Raw genomic sequence first — 14,376 nt, forward strand, 5'->3', positions numbered from 1 at the left:
ATTTAAAAGGGCTGTACTTTTTTTAACGTGCTGTAAAGCCATGCACTTTTATTAAGTCATGGCAATAAAGCAGTTTAAAAAGTGAAAAAAAATGGGCACCTTCTGTACCCATACATGCATCAGAATCACTCAACTTTGGGGGTTACAGAATATACCCACTGTCTGCAGAGCTGCACTCAGACAGGGACACCTAGTGGGAACCCAGACAACATGACATGCTCCCTGGGCCAAGATGTCCTGCAACCTCCGATTGTGGATTGGAAGCAATTAACTTTGGAACTACTGCATGTGGTCATGGTATAAAAATGGTAATATGTGCCCCAGTGTAAAATGGAGAGAGAGGCAGTTAGCCATGTTAATCTGAAGTCAGGCAGGAGGCAGGGCAGTGTGGCACTTTATCTCTCTTTACAATGAAGCTGTGTTTTGTGTTGCATACAGCCCACACCAGTTACCAAGATTCAACTCCATCATTTAAAAAACAACCAACCAACCCAAACAACAACAACAAGCACCACCACCACCACAACCCTGTGGATGCCCATGGTCTTATTTCTAACATTACATTTATACAATTATATCCTCACTGACTATGTAAGAGAAGGCAGAATCTGAGGGGTGGGTAAATTCCTAGAGGAAATCTACTAAGTTGTAATGAGAAAAATAAATCAGGGTTGTGACAACTTTTTTTTGCCCCCTAAAGGGCTAATGAAATGCAATTTTGCCAAGTAGTGCAGTGTTGCAAAAATCAGGTTAATGAAAGTAGACACAGAAGCAGGGACAAATCTAAGGAGTCATCCTTTCTATTTTGCCAACAAAGAACAGAAGCTCCAATAATAATTATGCCTGATATAAAATATTAGTATGAGTCCTGTGCAGCTCAAGCAAAAAAAACTTTCATTTCTAGGACAGCAGGTTTCAAGAAGTTCAGGCTTTCAGCTATTTTTAATGGAGATGTCAAATTCAAAGACTTGCCAGCACTAACTAATCAGCCTCATCTCCAGGAGACGGACCATATTTACAATCCACTTCCTCTTTCAGATTTAAGTGAATGTAAGGGCCTAGTAGGGAATTCTCCATACACAACTGGCTAGAACATATGTGGCGTGCAGAGGACTTGAGTTGCCTTATGTAGTAAATGGCCCAAATCTCTTTCCGCTTACAACAGTTCCACATTAGTATCACTGACTCATTTTCAGCAGAACTAATCCTAAACCAGACAGGAGTAAGGGATTCGAGAACAAAACCCTTAGGACACAAACACCCCACACTATGCACGTTCCCACTAGGACAAAAACATTTGAGCTTCTAAAAGTTGCTAACAATCCAGGAATGATTTAGTAAAGAATCTCAAACAGTTGGTCTTTTGATAAGGTGTCCCTACAGCTCCTACGCACACGCATAGTAAAAAAATCTCATCAAGCGCAGAGGTAGAGAGAGAGATGTAGTCAGAAGCTGTAAAAGTTTACACCTCAGAGGATCAAACTAACACAATCCATGCGCTGCTGGGCCCTGAGTTAATTGTTTCTTTTAAAAAGAAAGAAATAAATAAAACAAGGGCTGCAAATAGCTTTGCCAGGGAGACACCAAAAGACAAGCAAATTAAACGATTTAACCATGGGCTTTATTAAAACAGACATTTTATAAAATGTTCTTACATTGCATTTTTTTTGTTTATAAAATATTCAAGTCTTCAGATAAGATTGTGTGATTTTTTTCCCCTCAATATATATTCCAGTCCATTTCTGGAGCATAGTGTGAAATGTAGATAAAAGCTCAGCAGGTTAACTTCTGTAACAGATTCGCTATAAACACAGACACAAAGCCAAGATTAAGTTAGCCTCTTGAGAAGGCTCATTAAAAAAAATGATCTACCCAGTACTTGAAACAGAAATTAAATGAAGGCAGAATACTGGGGGGGGGGGGGGGGGGGGGGGGGGGGGGGGAATACAGAACAGACAGTACAGTATTCTCCCAAATATATGTTTTTTCCCACATCAGCTAGCCACCTCCACCAAATAGGTTTTAAAGAAGCTGAACACTTTATAAAATTGTCTCCACATGAACAAACCTTCAGAACAACCACCAGTTACTCTATTTTCATATGATACAAAATTTACTGGTGGGGCAGCAAAGCATTTTTTTCTTTCAGGTGAGCCCGGGGGAAAACCAGCATATAGATCAAACCCAGCTTAATTTATTTTTATCTTATTGTTCCCATAGCAAACCACAGAAAAGGGGGAGACATCAAGCTCATGCATGCAGTGCACAGCACGAAGGTCTTGAAAACACTGCTCTCCCTTGTCTGTTCTTGGAGTACATGTAGGAGGCAGGCTTGCTGCAGGGTGGGAGAGTAAGTCACTCCAGTACCATTAGGGGCTGCTCCAAAAGATATTTCCATTTGTTTGCAGGGTTGGGATCAGACAGACAATTGGGTTAAAGTGATCCATCTCTGACTGTTCAGTATCACAGAGTTTGTGAAGAGCCAAACTGACACACATTATAGTAATCAAGATTTTTAAAAAGTAGCTTAAGATTCTAGGCACCTCCATTTTTGGGTGCCTAAACTCAAAACAAATTAAAGTGACCTAATTAACAGAAAGTGTTCAGTTTCTGCCTTCTGAAAACTGGGCTATTTATGGTGCTTCAAATTGAGTTCCCCAAATCACCAGTCACAGTTGAGTCTTGGTCAATATTTATTAAGTACTAACTGTGCAAAGCAACGAACAGACCCGTTTAAATAACCACCTAACAAAATCATCTTCTAGGGCAGCAGATGATGACTGTAATGAGAAAGGTAGGTACTATATTTGGGTTCAACAGTGGAGCTCACCTGAATTCCTAGATTTTTACCACCACAAAAGAGTCAGTCTATTTTTTTTATTGTACGAGTACAAAGCATAACACACTATAAGAAATGCATATCCAAAAGTCTTTTACAAATGTCTTTTATAAACAAGGGGGGGGAGGAAAAAAAAACCCTAAGAAAAAAATAGAACGCATAAACATTTTATGTTGTTTTGTCTCATTAGAGCTAAAGTGTGTCCAGAATGCTGTTTTCAACCCCCCCCGTCCCCAGTTTTCTGCACTGATCTAGTAAACAATAAGGAATTTGCAGCCTTTGGACATTGTAGGACTCCCTCTCTCTCCCCTTTGCACGCCCCCACCCCCATTAAGTTCAACACAGAGCAGCAGAACAATAAAAAAAAGCTATCGCATTGTAAATTTATGTACCATGCATAGGTTATGGAATGTAGTGCAATAGGGCACTAAGCAGTGATAAAGCTGCATTCCTTACAAAGTTAACAGCTTTTTGCTCATGATTTGTATGTGTGGGCACTACTGAATGACCTTCAAGCTTTCCAAGACCCACAAGAAGGCACAACATTAGACAGATTTATTTTTAATCAGATGGTTGCAGCTCTATTTTAGGGACTAAACCTATAGTTTTCTTTCCCTTTCAATTCTGATGCAATGGCTTGAAAGAGCAGTTTTAAATTCTGCTGTAGGTAATGAATATAGGAGCAAGAACCTATGGTCTAAAAGGGTGAATTTGATGCTTGTAATCTCCAAAAGAGCTCTGAAGGCAACTTTAGAATTTAAGTCCAGCAGGGCTCAAGGAGTCTCTACCCAGATGATTCACATTGCTGTTTTTTTCTCAGTAGGAAATTTTATAGTCAAATACCATTTAATACAATAACCTCTCTAACGTACATCTTGCATAAAAGCAAGCGGAGTTTCGACAGCCGAGATATATTATTCAGAGCAGAGAAATGAAGTTATATAGCTGGCAGCATAGTGGAAATAACGCAGGAACGTATCTTTTTCACCTCAAAGGAAATCCTCTACAACCCTGGCTTTAAACAAACCACTCTCATTTATGAATCCTGATTTCATTACATGCCAGAAAAAGGTTATTTTTTTGTGAAAATGCCTTACAAAACAAGCTAAATTAGACTATGATACAACAATGCAGTGTACAAAGACAATATTACAAAGTCAACTGGCAGCTATGTATTGTACCAAAAAGCATTTCCGGTACATAACTAATGAATGGACAAGCACACTGCACATTAATGAACCAAGACGACTGACATCAAATTACCTGAAATATCCATACCACGGTCCCTACATTTCTGAAAATCTAACCCTAACTCAAGCTACATGGGGTGACAGAAACAAAGAGACCGCTGACCAAAACTCATGTGTTAGGATATGCAAGAAGGAGGAAGCAGCTTATTTATCCAAGACATTCTGAACAATGAGAGTTGAAACAGAGCAAGTGCCAAAAGCCAAATGCTACAGGGAAAACATCCTACAGTATTCAGAAGTTATTGAAAAGATACAGTACTGAGTATCTCCAGGATCTACTGGCTCTGAAAACATCTACAAGTTACAGTGAGGATTTCTTATTTCTGCAGGATCCGCTCCCCACCATAGAACGCACAGCCTGCAGCTCCATAGAACATCTTCACTAAGCCTCTAGGGCTAAAAGGTGACTGAGAAATCCTCCAGCAAAACTCTTAGAATACCATCACAATCGGGATGCTCTCCTTGTCACGGCATTGCAATGTTTCTAGGTCCTGTTATGAACCAAGCTACTGGCAAAGAGAGGGTTAACTAACTAAAGCTAGAGCAGGCTTTAAACAAAACTGACACCACTGATAGAAGCTTGCAGGTGTCTGGGTCTAGCCATAAATTTGCACACAGGTCTGCCTGGGAGGTTAATGGTTTGCTAACTGGATTCCAAGGGTCACAGAATAGGTTTTTGCCAGATTTGAACTTTGAAAATTTTTCATTCCAGCCCTTCTCTAAAGTCTCCAGCAGGAGCAGGACAGGTCAAGGGGGTTTTGTTTACAAGTGCTCACAAGCACCCAAAATACAATGAGACCACAAGGGAAGGCTGATCAGACGCTGTCCCTTCGGACATGTGCCTTGGCTCACTGCTCCTACGAAAGCCAGCTTGACAGCCACCCAAGTATAATATTAGGATGACAAATGTTGAAACTTGCTGAAATGACTTGGAAAGAAAAAAAAAAAATAGGAAAAGAAAAAAGCAGCAGCAATCACAACAAAGACAACAAAAATAATGCTAATACCTGCATGCAGCCGATTATGAGACTAATGAACATAGTTTAGAAATGCAGACAAGACACCAGTGATGCTAAAGCATATTTCCTCTCCAGGGTTTCCAGTCAGTAAAGCATGGTGTACATCTGTATGGGTGCATACATAAAGTGTATTTATGTACATGCATCTATCTATACACACATACTTGTATATATACACGCACACACATCTATCTATATCTCTCGATATAGATACAGATGTGTGTGTGTGTGTGTATAAAGTGTGGCATTTGCAAACAGTAACATAAGATCCTGCATCGTTCTAAGAACGAAAGCGGCTGTAAAGGGCTGTAGCAAGAGCAACGGTGATTTACGTTCTCTAAGGAGACTGCGTTATGGTATTACCAGCGATAGCAATCAGCCAAAAACACAGCAGCTCCTGGAATGAGAGATGTGCGGGCGCACATTTGCCGAGTGAAGCGGGAATAAGAGAAACCACAGAAGATGGTTTAAAGAAAAAAGAGCCACTTGTGTTTTAAGGGCCAACTTTTGGTGGGTAACTTGTCCTCAAGCTAAGCCGGAGGGGGTGAGAGGACAGGAGTGTGGCACACCGAAGATGACAGAGGGGCTGCAGGGCTGAGGTGAGCCTTGAGGTGCTTTGGAGGTGGCCCAAGGGAGGCTCACCTGGGGGCCTTGGCGGCGCTGGCGCTGGCGGGGGGGCTGTCGCGGCGGTCCAGCACGCCGGGCACACAGCTGGTGAGCTCGGTCCAGTCGGCGTGCAGCCCGCAGCTCCAGCCGGTGGAGAAGCGCGAGAAGAGCCAGGTCTCGCGGCGGTTGGGCCGGTAGCAGGTGCACTTCTTCTGGCCGGGCCGGCAGTCGCAGGGCACCTCGAGCCGCACGTTCTGCACCAGGTGGCGGCCGAAGGTGGTGCCGCCCGTCTTCTGGATGTGCAGGAACACGATGACGCCGTCGCCCTTCATGTCGAAGGCCAGGTCGCGCGCCAGCTCGCGCACGGGGAAGTAGTACTTCTGCACGTAGTGCGGGTCGGGCGTGGGGAAGAGGTCGAGCGCCTCGGCCGCCGCGCCGCGCCGGGGGGGCGCCCCGCGGCTCAGCCCCGGCCCCGCGTACTGGTACAGGATCAGCATGAAGCAGGCGGAGCCGGCCACGGCCAGCACGAACTTGCTGCTGCGCTCAACCATGGTCCTGCCCGTGCGCCGCATGTGTCACCATCGCCCCGCGCGGGGCAGCCGCAGCCGGGTCCCCGCGCCGCCGCCGCCACCCCCGGCCCCGCGCCGCCACCGCCCGGCCGGAGCCCGGCATGCACAGCGCCGCCGGCCGCGCTCGCCGCCACGGGCGCACTGAGCGGGGAGCGAGCGCCCGAGCCCGGCCCGGCCCGGCCCGGCCCAGCGCCTCCCTCCCCACGTCTCGTCTCGTCTCAGCCCGCCCCGCGCTCGGGTTGCGGCTCCCGCCCGCAGCTTTTCTTCCGCCCGCCCCCACCTGGTAGCGTGCCGCGCCGCGCCGCCCCGCCGCAGGTAGCCCCGCCCCCGCCTCGCCGCTTCTAGTTGCTTGGTTTTTTTTAGCGTGATGTAACGGTCCCTGCTCGTGACGTCACGGCGCCTGGCTTTCGTCGTGACATGTCAGGAGAGGCCTGCGGGCAGGAAGTGCGGGGGAGGGGGAGAGCGAGCTCAGCTTTTCATTTGGGAAGGGCGGAGATGAAGCGTCCCTTCACGCGCCAGAGAAACACGCAGGCACATGGAGACAAGATGTCACACCCCATATACAGCGTGTCCCTAAAACGTACCACATAGATCTTGTAATATTTGTCAGCGATCCGTTTAAAAGCGATGGGAGCAGGTGGTGGGGCCGAAGCAAAGGCTAAAGGTGACAGATGTGAGGTTGACACAAACATAGGCGAAGTGGGCGGCTGCCCCCGGGGCCTGAAAATGGTATTTTTTCCCTCCCGTTGTCTGATTATTACTATCATTATCTCTGGCAAAGGGGGGCCCTGATACTAAAAGTTTGCCCAGGGCCACCATGAGTTAGGGTATGGTACTGGGTTGACAGAAAGCTGTTTCTCAGCCAGGGGTGACTGGTGCCCCTCAGTCTGGGGGGCATAATTTGTGGGCAGCCCTGGGGCCAGGCCAAAAGCCCCATATCCACCCCTGTGCTTCTGTGCCGTGGCTTTGTGTCCCCCCCCACCCCTCAACACGCCACCATCCACCGTGGCAAAAAAACTGCCCCATCCTGAGTAGTGCTGAGTTGGGGGCCAATCTCAGGGGGGGCATATGTTCGCGCCCCCCCCCCCCCGGACCTCACCTACCAGTCACCTGAGTTCTCGGACAAAGGCCCAGCTAGGGATCACGGTTACAACACTGTTGTCGCCTAACGTGGGTGAAAGATAAATAAGGAATATGGGAATTTCCTGACTGGATCTGCCCCACAGTCCATCCCTTGAAATACCCTGCACCAGGTGCAGGTCAGCGCTGCCATGTTGAGAGGATGTTGCAAGACACTTGTGGGTAGGCAGCTGCAGGATGTTCCTTAGTGGCTGTTCTAGTTAGTGCTCAGTGTGCGGAAGGTGTTTAATCACTTTGCTGAGGCAGGGTCTTCCTAAATAAAACACCCTTCAAAGCCTCTTTTGCTGTTTCTTCCCATTGCAGAGAATGGCTATTCTGGTAATTAGGGTATTATGTGGAACTCCCCTGCTCTGCCAGACATCTTTGGGATGACTTGATCACTTATTTATCCCTGATTTACAGACAAGAAACTGAGGCACAGAGACTCAAAGCATCCCCCCACATCACAGGAGTATACATTAAACACTGTGAAGTGCTTGGATATTACAGCCCTGTAAATACTTAGCACAGAAACGGAGCAGAAATCATAACACAATGCATACTTCATAATTACGCCCAAATTACTACTACTCCTGAGTATTCTATTTTCTGTAATTATTTCCATGCTCTGCAATTTCCATGCATTTGCACAGATTATTAAAATATAGTTATGACTAATTCTTTTTTTAAAAAACCAAGTCAGATTTTCTTCCTCCCTTAAAAAGTTACCAAAATTACATATTTTTGTATAAAATATTATTTGGATTAAAGTGTAATAAAAAAAATTAAGTTGCCTCTGGCTAAATATTGGCAAAAAATTTATAAAGGGTTTAGAAAGAAGTGAGATCTCAGTCTGAACTGAATTGCCAATAAATATGCCGGATTTTGAAATGACTATATTACTCACAAGTTGTGGAGCCCTGGAGAGTTATGCAGCTCTTCCCAAACAAGTAACAATAAAATCTTTATAGCACCCCAAAGCATCATATATATCATTTATGCCATTTATTTCATTTGATATTTTCTCTTCTAAAAAGTCTGCTTCTGGTTTTCCCTTTTTCATGGAAGTTTAGTAACTCTAGAAACATTACGTCATGCATCTACACAGAGCTTAGCGACATCCACAAACATAATATACACTCAATTTAAAGTTTATTCTGTGAATTGGGAAATAGGGTTGGAGTGGCGTTACAGCCATGACGGTCCAGGAAATATCCAAGGGGCAAGGATTTTCGGTCATATTTTTTATTGGACTAGCTGCATAGTTGGGAAAGTTGTTGGACAAGCTTTGAGGCATCAAGTGCCCCTCGTTGGACCTGGCAAGTTTTTGGGTATCAACTCCCCTGTGTATACAGTTGGTCTATTAAAAATCCCACAGAAAATCCTTGCCTTTGGGAAACAGAGGCATTTATGAGCTATTTATAACTTTGTGACTGAAACACAGGTTGAAATTTTGGTATTGATATTTGTCTATGGCTATGATATATAAAGCTAATATATCATTAATGAGTTGACAATAACTCTAAGAGACTATTTTAGCATCTTCTTTAGCTCTTCTTTAGAATACTGACTGCTAGATTATGATAAAGCACAACAAAATATGATATACAAAATAAAACCAAAAAAAGTCAGCAGAAAGTTTCAGCGCCTTTTCACCATGATTATAGAATATGTAACATACTGAAAATGTAAGGAACCAACTAGGCACTTTGAAAATACAGCTATGCCTGATGATTAGATATCAGACATTCTGCCTGGGTCCCCCAAATGGAAGTTCTAGGAACAAACCCATCTTTGCACAAGTGCCATACAATCTTGTCCTGCCTGCTCTTCAGAGCTGAGCATGAATAGAGCTCCCTTTATAAACCAAGCTCCCTTTATAAACCAAGCATGCATTTAAATCCATCCCTGTTTCCTGTTCAGCTTAAGTCCCAATTGAAGTCAATGGTGGAGACGTACTTACCCAAGTACCTTACTGAACTGGGAACCAAGAGGAGATGCACCAGCGCCTTATCATTGGCAATCCTTTGCTTGTTTTGCTCCTATATTATGGAGCAGGCAAAGAATGATGATGGATTTTGTTGGGGGTTGTACTTCAGAAGGATCCTCCACAGTGCTTTTTGGTTGATGGAGTCGAAGACTTTTGTGAGGTCAAAGAAGGCCATGTAAAGAGTTATGTTGTTTCCGACATTTTTCCTGTAGCTGGTGAGCATGTCAGCTGTGCCTCTTAGATTCATAGATTGTAGAGTCAGAAGGGACCACAATGGATCATCGTGTCCAACCCCCTGCCCCCGGCAGGAAAGAGGACCCAGGTCAGATGACCCCAGCCAGGTGACTGTCTAGCCTCCTCTTGAAGACCTCCAAGCTAGGTGATAGCACCTCCTCTCTTGGAAGCCCATTCCAGATCCTGGCCACCTTTATTGTGAAAAATTTCTTCCTAGTATCTAACCTAAATCCACTCTCAACTAGTTTACACCCGTTATTCCTAGTCACTCCCTGGGGCGCCTTAGTAAACAGCGCTTCCCCTATTCCCCGTTGATCTCCCCTAATACATTTATAGGCGGCCACAAGATCTCCCCTCAGCCGTCTCTTGTGAAGGCTGAAGAGACTCAGCTCTCTCAACATCCCCCCGTAGGGTCTATCATGAAGGCCACTAATCATGCGAGTGGCCCTCCTCTGGAGGGCCACTCGAGATTCCCCGTGTCCCTCTTGAAGTGTGGCGCCCAAAACTGGACACAGTACTCCAACTGCGGCCTGACCAGTGCTGCACAGAGGGGGAGCATCACCTCCTTTGATCTATTAGTTATGCACGTGCTAATGCATGACAAGGTGCGATTGGCCTTGTTGATGGCCTCGTTACACTGCCAGCTCATGTTCATCTTGGAGTCAGTTATGACTCCAAGATCCCTCTCTGCCTCTGAGCTTCTGAGAAGGTCACTCCCCAACCTATAGGTGTGCTGGGGGTTCCTCCTTCCCAGGTGGAGTACCTTACATTTATCTTTATTACATTGCATCCTATTTCTCTCTGCCCATTGATCCAACCTGTCCAGGTCAGCCTGAATCTGCTCCCAGCCCTCCGGTGTACTAACTTTGCTCAATAACTTGGTACCATCAGCGAACTTGGAGAGGGTGTTCTCCACGCCCTTGTCCAAATCGCTGATGAAGATATTAAATAATATTGGTCCGAGGACCGAACCCTGTGGGACCCCACTGCCCCCCTCCTTCCAGGCCGAGAAAGAACCATCCACCACCACTCTCTGGGTGCGGTCCCTAAGCCAGTTGGCCACCCACCTGACCGTGTAGGCGTCCACTCCACAGTCTGCTAGCTTCCCAATGAGGATAGGGTATGAAACTGTGTCAAAGGCCCAACTTGCAACTACATAAATCAAAGAAAGCTCTTTGGCACTGGGCAGCTCTCTGGTTGAGTGCATATAGTTAATTGCAGTGTGGACCACCTATACTGAGGTCTCTTTAATCAGTCAAAACTGTGCAAGCCCATCAGTATTTTGCTTGTGTAACTATTAAGTGATAATGAAGTAAGGGCCTAAAGTCCAGGAAGATGACATCAGCCTCGGCTTCCATGTCCAGGCAGTGGGTGACCTGGTCATAGAAGGCTACAAGGTTTGTCAGGCAGGATCTACCTGTGACAAACCTGTGCTGGTTTTCCCTCAGCATTGTTTCTCCTGCTGGGCCTGCACAAATGTGTTCTTTGATTATTTTCTCTAGCATTTTCCCAGGAATAGGGGTAAGACTGACTGGTCTAAAGTTACCCGGCTCATCCCTTCTCCCTTTCTTGAAAATGGGCACCACATTGGCCCTTCTCCAGTCCTCAGGGACCTGGCCGCAGCACCACGAGTGCTTGAACAGCTGTGCCCGCGGCTCAGCTATGACACTGGCTAATTCTTTCAGCAGCCGTGGATGGAGTTCATTTGGGCCTGCTGACTTGTACCCATCCAGCTCCTCCAGGAGCTCCTTAACTATTTCAGAACTAACCGTAGGCGGACTGGTGTCATGTGGACATCCGTCAGTGATCGAGGTGGGGGAATTGGCTTGGTCAGTACATAGAAATACTGAAGTGAAGAACTTGTTGAAGAACTCTGCTTTTTTCCCCGCATCAACCACCAACTGCCCTGATTTGTCCTGCAGTGGCCCTATGTTGCTCTGAACTTTCCTTTTGCCTGCTATATACCTGAAGAAGGACTTTTTATTGTCCTTGATTGTTGAAGCCAGCCTGAACTCAAGCCCCGCCTTGGCCTGCCTAACTGATTCCCTGCAATTCACGGAGACCTGGTGGGACTCCACCCATGACTGGACCACGGGGATAGATGGCTATACCCTGTACAGGAGGGATCGTGTAGAGAAAAGGGGTAGGGGTGTAGCTCTCTATGTTAAGGAAAGCTACGCGTCCCTGCAAGCCGATATTGGCGACCAGGGTGGACGGCTGGAGACCCTCTGGGTTAAAATCCGTGGGGAACACGGCACAGGGGACACAACGGTGGGAGTCTATTACAGACCTCCCACCCAAAGTCCTGAGCTAGACCAGGAGTTTGCCCAGGAACTGGCTGAGGCAGCTTGCTCCAGGACCATGGTTGTCATGGGTGACTTCAATTACCCAGACATCTCGTGGGAGGATCGCTCAGCAAAATCTGAGCGGTCGCAGAGCTTCCTCTCGTGCGTGGATGACCTCTACCTGACTCAAGAAGTCTATGGGCCAACGAGAGGCAAAGTGCTGCTCGACCTGGTGCTGGCTACTGGGGAGGACCTAGTCGGCGACCTAGTGATCGATGGGCAGCTGGGTGACAGTGACCACGAGCTGATCACCTTCACCATTTGCCGAAAAGCTGGCAAGTCGGTCAGCAACACGCAAGTCCTTGACTTCAGGAAAGCCGACTTTGACAAGCTCAGGAGGCTTGTCAGTGAGGCCCTAAGGGACTGTGACCGCAGGGAGAGGGGAGTTCAAGAAGAGTGGTTGCTCCTCAAGGGAGCGATCCTCAATGCACAAACTAAGTCTATTCCATCTCGGAGGAAAGGCAGCAAGAGGGCACAGCAGCCCCCCTGGCTCTCCAGGGACCTAGCAGACCTCCTGAGGCTAAAAAGAAAGGCCCACAAAGGATGGAGGATGGGAGTCACCTCCAAGGAGGATTATTCTGCACTGGTCCGGTCCTGTAGGGAGCAGACCAGGAAAGCCAAGGCTGCAACTGAACTCCAGCTAGCTTTGAGCATCAAGGACAATAAAAAGTCCTTTTTCAGATATGTGGGGAGCCGGAGGAAAAGCAGGGGCAATGTTGGACCCCTGCTGAACCAGATGGGGCAACTGACAACTGACGCCCAGGAAAAAGCCAACCTATTAAATAGGTACTTTGCGTCGGTCTTTCATCAGCCCCATGGGACGCCTGTGCCTGCTACAGGGCCAGGAAGTCCGGGTGAGGGTGATCCCCTGCCCTCCATTAATGCTGACTTTGTGAAGGAACATCTTGAGAAGCTGGATACCTTCAAGTCAGCCGGCCCTGACAATCTTCACCCCAGGGTACTCAAGGAGCTGGCGAGCATCATAGCCCAGCCTCTAGCGCGGATCTTTGAAAACTCTTTGCGCTCTGGTGTAGTGCCCGAAGACTGGAAGAAGGCCAACGTGGTGCCTATCTTCAAGAAAGGGAGGAAAGTGGATCCGGCTAACTATAGGCCCATCAGCCTGACTTCTATCCCGGGGAAGATCTTAGAAAAGTTTATTAAGGAGGCCATCCTTAATGGACTGGCCAACGCCAACATCTTAAGGGACAGCCAGCACGGGTTTGTTGCGGGTAGGTCTTGCTTGACCAATCTCATTTCCTTCTACGACCAGGTGACCTATCACCTGGACAAGGGAGATGAGATTGATGTCATATATCTTGACTTCAAAAAAGCCTTCGATCTGGTGTCCCATGATCGTCTCTTGGAGAAACTGGCCAATTGTCGCCTTGGGTCCCCCACGATCCACTGGCTGGAAAATTGGCTCCGGGGTCGGACCCAGAGGGTAGTAATTGATGGAAGTCACTCATCGTGGTGTCCTGTGACCAGTGGGGTCCCCCAGGGCTCTGTCCTTGGACCCATACTGTTCAACATCTTCATTAACGATGTGGACACTGGAGTCAGAAGCGGACTGGCCAAGTTCGCCGATGACACCAAACTTTGGGGCAAAGCATCCATGCCAGAAGACAGGCGGGTGATCCAGGCTGACCTGGACAGGCTCAGCAAGTGGGCGGATGAGAATCTGATGGTGTTCAGCGCCGATAAATGCAAGGTTCTCCACCTTGGGAAAAAAACCCCGCAGCATCCTTATAGGCTCGGCAGTGCTATGTTGGTTAGCACTATGGAAGAAAGAGACTTGGGGGTCATCATTGACCACAAGATGAACATGAGCCTGCAATGCGATGCTGCGGCTAGTAAAGCGACCAAAACGCTGGCTTGCATCCATAGATGCTTCTCAAGCAAATCCCGGGACGTCATTCTCCCCCTGTACTCGGCCTTAGTGAGGCCGCAGCTGGAGTACTGCGTCCAGTTTTGGGCTCCACAATTCAAAAAGGATGTGGAGAAGCTTGAGAGAGTCCAGAGAAGAGCCACGCGCATGATCAGAGGTCAGGGAAGCAGACCCTATGATGACAGGCTGAGAGCCCTGGGGCTCTTTAGCCTGGAAAAGCGCAGGCTCAGGGGTGATCCGATGGCCACCTACAAGTTTATCAGGGGTGATCACCAGTATCTAGGGGAACGTTTGTTCACCAGAGCGCCCCAAGGGATGACGAGGACGAATGGTCACAAACTACTACAAGATCGTTTCAGGCTGGACATAAGGAAGAATTTCTTTACTGTCCAAGCCCCCAAGGTCTGGAACAGCCTGCCGCCGGAGGTTGTTCAAGCGCCTTCATTGAACACCTTCAAGATGAAACTGGATGCTTATCTTGCTGGGATCCTATGACCCCAGCTGACGTCCTGCCCTTTGG

General features: G+C 47.3%; 1 protein-coding gene across 1 annotated transcript in view; it reads right to left on the reverse strand.

Annotated features, from left to right (window-relative positions):
• HS6ST1 (heparan sulfate 6-O-sulfotransferase 1) overlaps positions 1-6,457 on the reverse strand; it is a 254,419-nt gene extending 247,962 nt beyond the window's left edge. The window contains exon 1 of the mRNA XM_014599098.3: positions 5,751-6,457. Coding sequence (XP_014454584.1) covers positions 5,751-6,286 — 536 coding nt within the window. The 5' untranslated portion in view covers positions 6,287-6,457. The remainder of the gene's footprint in view (positions 1-5,750) is intronic.
• Positions 6,458-14,376: the final 7,919 nt, after the last annotated feature.

The sequence above is a fragment of the Alligator mississippiensis genome, chromosome 7, assembly GCF_030867095.1.
Source record: "Alligator mississippiensis isolate rAllMis1 chromosome 7, rAllMis1, whole genome shotgun sequence".
Classification (NCBI taxonomy): Eukaryota; Metazoa; Chordata; order Crocodylia; family Alligatoridae; genus Alligator; species Alligator mississippiensis.